The sequence below is a fragment of the Aplysia californica genome, unplaced genomic scaffold (assembly GCF_000002075.1).
Source record: "Aplysia californica isolate F4 #8 unplaced genomic scaffold, AplCal3.0 scaffold00315, whole genome shotgun sequence".
Classification (NCBI taxonomy): Eukaryota; Metazoa; Mollusca; class Gastropoda; order Aplysiida; family Aplysiidae; genus Aplysia; species Aplysia californica.
Genome location: NW_004797585.1, coordinates 647,823 through 652,366, shown reverse-complemented (window position 1 = coordinate 652,366; position 4,544 = coordinate 647,823). Strand labels below are relative to the sequence as shown.

Sequence of the window (4,544 nt, the reverse complement as noted above, 5' to 3'; positions counted from 1 at the left end):
TTTATCCTTTCAGTTTACGTCTTGAGCGCCAAATGACAGACAAAACCAGTTTTTCCTTCTCCCGTAAAATGTGCCGCTTGTAGAATTCACTCACGACATCATCAGGCGACCGACGAGTTCTTATCAAAAACGGTAAACTTAGCCTCCTTTTCAAAGGTGAAAACTTGCCGTCTTTCCTTGCTTGTCTGTTTGATTTTTGTCTGGGCTATGGTTTATTGTTTAGAAGTGGTGTCAATACAATAGCACAATAGATTATCATAGGACCAGAGAGATTATAGCAGAACTCTCTAGCCTAATTAGACTTCAAGTTATTGTACTGGTAAAAAACTAATGGCTATGAAATCACATAAGTCCTCGTATTTCATACTATAATTGGAGTTGTTTTAGCATTGCACTTCCGGTAAAATAATCCTTATAGGGCCTATCTCACAGGTAAAATATAAAAATTAGCATAAATTACTCCACGCGGTATACTCGCCTTCATTCCTTCTGTAAGAAAAGTATAAACTTGAATCATAATATTCCTATACTATGCAATGTTATGGCAACCGCTCTTCTCTCTCTTTAAATTTGGCTGCCTTTGCTTTTGGCGGCTAGGAGCCGGTGTTATAATTCATCCGCCCCCCACCCCCTCTCCTCCGGGGGGGGGGCAGTGCTACTGACTGAAGTGTCTGTATGCCATTCCCAAATGGGGAACATTAACAAGTTCTTATGCACATTATAATTATAAATGGGCTGACAAATCAATGTCTTGCTCATTTAATGTGCCTGAACTGCAACGAAGAACTAGCTGCTTTTTCTTTCCTAATCCTTACTATCGTAATTTTTCCTCTACTTGTTGTATGTTTGTCACACTCTTGTCACCCACTATTTCCGGGGTGCCTTGATAGTCGAAGCAGACGTTGTGCTGTTGAAGCTAGAAAGGTGAGAAGAGTAAGCCTGGATCCCTGTATGGACTTCTCTGTTGACATCCACCTCTTGGCGCTCATATGACCTTATGCAGTTGCAAGCGCCGTAAATACTCTACTAAAACAAAACAACATGATCAGGTCATGAACTGATCATAGGGAGGTAAGAAGTCACGGAAAAAGCAAGCTCTCACAGCAGCCATGGCATTATTTAGGAGCTAGTTCCCCTCGCCTTTTGGGGTAGACTCGACATGTCAAATTGTAAGCTACATAATCAGTGCTTGTGACTGCTTATCAGAGAGGTTCGAATGGAGTGAACAGGGCATTTATGGATAATGAAACATGTTTGAATGTTGTGTATTATGAACGTCTATTTACGTTTAATTTATGGGACCAACGTCTATAGGTGAATTTGACTGCGACGATGTTCCAAAATTAAGAAGAGAAGCAGTGATTATTTGATTATACAGACGCTTCGCCACTGGTGGTGCCCCAAATCCGCCCAGCGCTGTCTCACACAACTAAATCAATGACGCTGTTCATGAGGAAGTGACTAACCATCTTCTGTAAACATTACAATGAATTAATCATATTATGTGAAGCAGTTTTCCATTACTAGGCGACACAACAAATATGTTCCAAATCGTGGTCTGTAAGAATTTACACAACCATAGTTTGCTTGTTCTGCCACTTGTCTTTTTGTTGTCTGTATGGTTTGTGTTGTTGTTTTTTTCTTTGTTGTTCGTTTTTTGTTTTTGTTTGGTTTGTTTTGGGTTGTTGTTTTTTTTGGAGGGGGGGTGGTGGTAAGTGTATTACGGCACTCACAACTGCATAAAGTCATATGAGCGCGCGGTACACATTAAACATTTTCAGTTGGTTGGAAATTTTGAATTTTGCCTGGGTGGCGGCCGAAGCCTACTCGTATCGATTTGAGACCACTAAGGGGTCTTTAACGTGCGCAACTTGCTCACGGGCCCTCCCAGATTTTTCGCCCTTTTCCGAGAAGGCTAGGTGAAGATCTTTCCAACCAGAAGATCACCGATGTGACTGAAAGATAGCAGTAAGAAGGAGCCAAGGAGCAGCAGTAGAAAGGCAGCAGAAAGAGTCAGGAGCCCAGAGGAGAGGGCAAAGGAGGTGAGGGGGTAGGGGCAGAAAGTGGAGACAAAAGCAGACGATAGAACATTGGAGGAGAGCAGGAAAGGAGATGAAAGGAGGCAATTTTAGAGAAGACAATTTTTCCGTCCCTTCCGGGATTCGAACCCGGACCTTTGAATGAGAGGCGAACACCTTAACCTCTAGGCCACGAGAGCCCCCGTCTGTATGTTTGAGTGGAATGATATTCTCAACTTCCAACACTGAACACCATTTTTTCCTCAGTTAAATGCTAGCCTTGTAGAAGTTGGTCAGAAGAATCCGAGAGGAGAAGATGTTTAAGCCAAGAACAAAATACACGTATGTGTAAACAGAAAAAAGAATCAGAAATAACCAAACAACAGCCTTGGGACAACGTGCTGAGGTTTATTGTACTGTTTAGTTGGCTCCTCCTGTATACATGCAGGGAACGTACAGACATACTTTTACCAAACACAGACCAATTCGTGTCTGAATGATACAACAAAAAGAGAGGTAAGGTACATTTTTGTCAAGAACAAGTAGATCTACAATGATATTGATATCTAAAGACTGTTATTATCTTTACATTGCCGACTGAGTTCCACTTCCACACATCGAGCTAACAGTGTAGAAGTAGACAATAATGTATTTACATTGTCGGCTAAGTTCATTCTCCACAAACTGAACCAACTGTGTTGCAGTAGATCTATGTGTGTGTATGTGTGTGTGTTTGTGTGTTTGTGTGTGTGTGAGAGAGAGATAGATAGAGAGAGAGAGAGAGAGAGAGAGAGAGAGAGAGAGAGAGAGAGAGAGAGTGAGAAAAACAGAGACAGAGAGAGAGACAGAGATAAAGAAAGAAAAAGATAGAGTTATACGGTAATACATTAGTGTATGTGTGTGTGTTTGTGTGTGCTCGCGCACGCACGCACGTGTGTGTTTGTGTGTATGTACTACGTATTGATGGGTGCATGCATGTGTTGAGGTATGTGTATGTTTGAGTGCATGTACGTAATATATGTGTGTGTGTGTGTGTGTGTGTGTGTGTGTGTGTGTGTGTGTGTGTGTGTATGTGTGTGTGTGTGTGTTCATGGAGGTATGTACATATTATACATATCTGTAACATCATAAGTGTACCATGGTGTGTGCATGCGTGACTACGCAAAGACCAGAATTTTCTTTTTTTTAGAAAATATGTAAAGCGCATGGGGATCAGGCTGTGGGAAGTGAGAAGAATACGTATACAGTGTGGATCTATGTTTAGTATTATTATCCTTTTCCAACTTTCTTTTAAACAAAGTAATATATGGACACACAAGCTTCGTATATAATCGGAACACTGAGTATTTGCTGTCATAAAGCTGTCATTTTGCGAGTGGTCTTATTTTCATTTCACTGAAGGTGACAGAGTTGCCATACCCTGTTACACTGAACCAAAACAAGCCCCTGTCCAACTCCTCTGAGACCCACGCCCCGTTGAGGTTCACGTACGCGCAATTGTTGTACCACCAAGCTCCGTGAAATCTACTAGCACAGTTGAGAGAACTGTATGCATCGTTGTCACGGTCCTTGGTTGTGAACGCTTGGCCATTGTTATACCTCATTTGGTCACTTGTATTACCTGAATATCCGGAGATCTCAATTTTGTAATTCTCGGATTCTCCAAGCAACAAAAAGTTTTTGTAAATGGCGTAGTAGTTTGTCCCATTGTACGTAAAGTCAACCCGCAGCTCGTACCTCTCCTGATGATGAGAACAAGAGGGAAACTGAAACAGCTGTCGTATATATACGTCATGTAGATAGATACACGAGGTCTCAACACACACACACACCCCACAGCTGTCGTATATATACGTCATGTAGATAGATACACGAGGTCTCAACACACACACACACCCCACAGCTGTCGTATATATACATCATGTAGATAGATACACGAGGTCTCAACACACACACACACACACCCCACAGCTGTCGTATATATATACGTCATGCAGATAGATACACGAGATCTCAACATACACACACCCCGACTGTTTTATCTCAAACGGATATGGGCTGGACTTCACATCAATTTTACAGGTTCAAATTTGAGTTTAGGGGCCCTCAGTTGTTGTGGAAAAAATATGATTTAGTGAAGGCCAACTGATACAAACTGCTGAGCAAAGCATGGCGGGTGACACTGATTCAACCGTTAAAGGGATAAGTTGCGCCATGAATTTTTGTCCGCACAATACGTACCACCACTAGATCAACTTTGCTTACAAGGGTGGATTAATGAAACTTCCAAATATTATTATGGTAAGGTATCAAGGTAAGGAGGCTCTGGTTTAACGTCCATCTCCGATATAACAGAGTCATGTGGGTGGACGTATGCTGCGACTACTACCTTTCAATAAAAAGAGTGACATTCATATTGAGGATAATAAACGGAACTAATACAACGAGCAGCCATGTCTGCAGCGACAAGAACATCAGCATGGACAACAGCAGCGGCGCTCAGTTCTGTCACATAAGATTAGATTG

General features: G+C 41.8%; 1 protein-coding gene across 1 annotated transcript in view; it reads right to left on the bottom strand.

Annotated features, from left to right (window-relative positions):
- Nucleotides 1-3,382: 3,382 nt before the first annotated feature.
- The window catches only part of LOC101857492 (fibrinogen C domain-containing protein 1-A-like), a 2,908-nt gene continuing 1,746 nt past the window's right edge, over nucleotides 3,383-4,544 (bottom strand). The window contains exon 4 of the mRNA XM_035970744.1: nucleotides 3,383-3,760. Within this exon, the coding sequence (XP_035826637.1) occupies nucleotides 3,383-3,760 (378 nt within the window). The remainder of the gene's footprint in view (nucleotides 3,761-4,544) is intronic.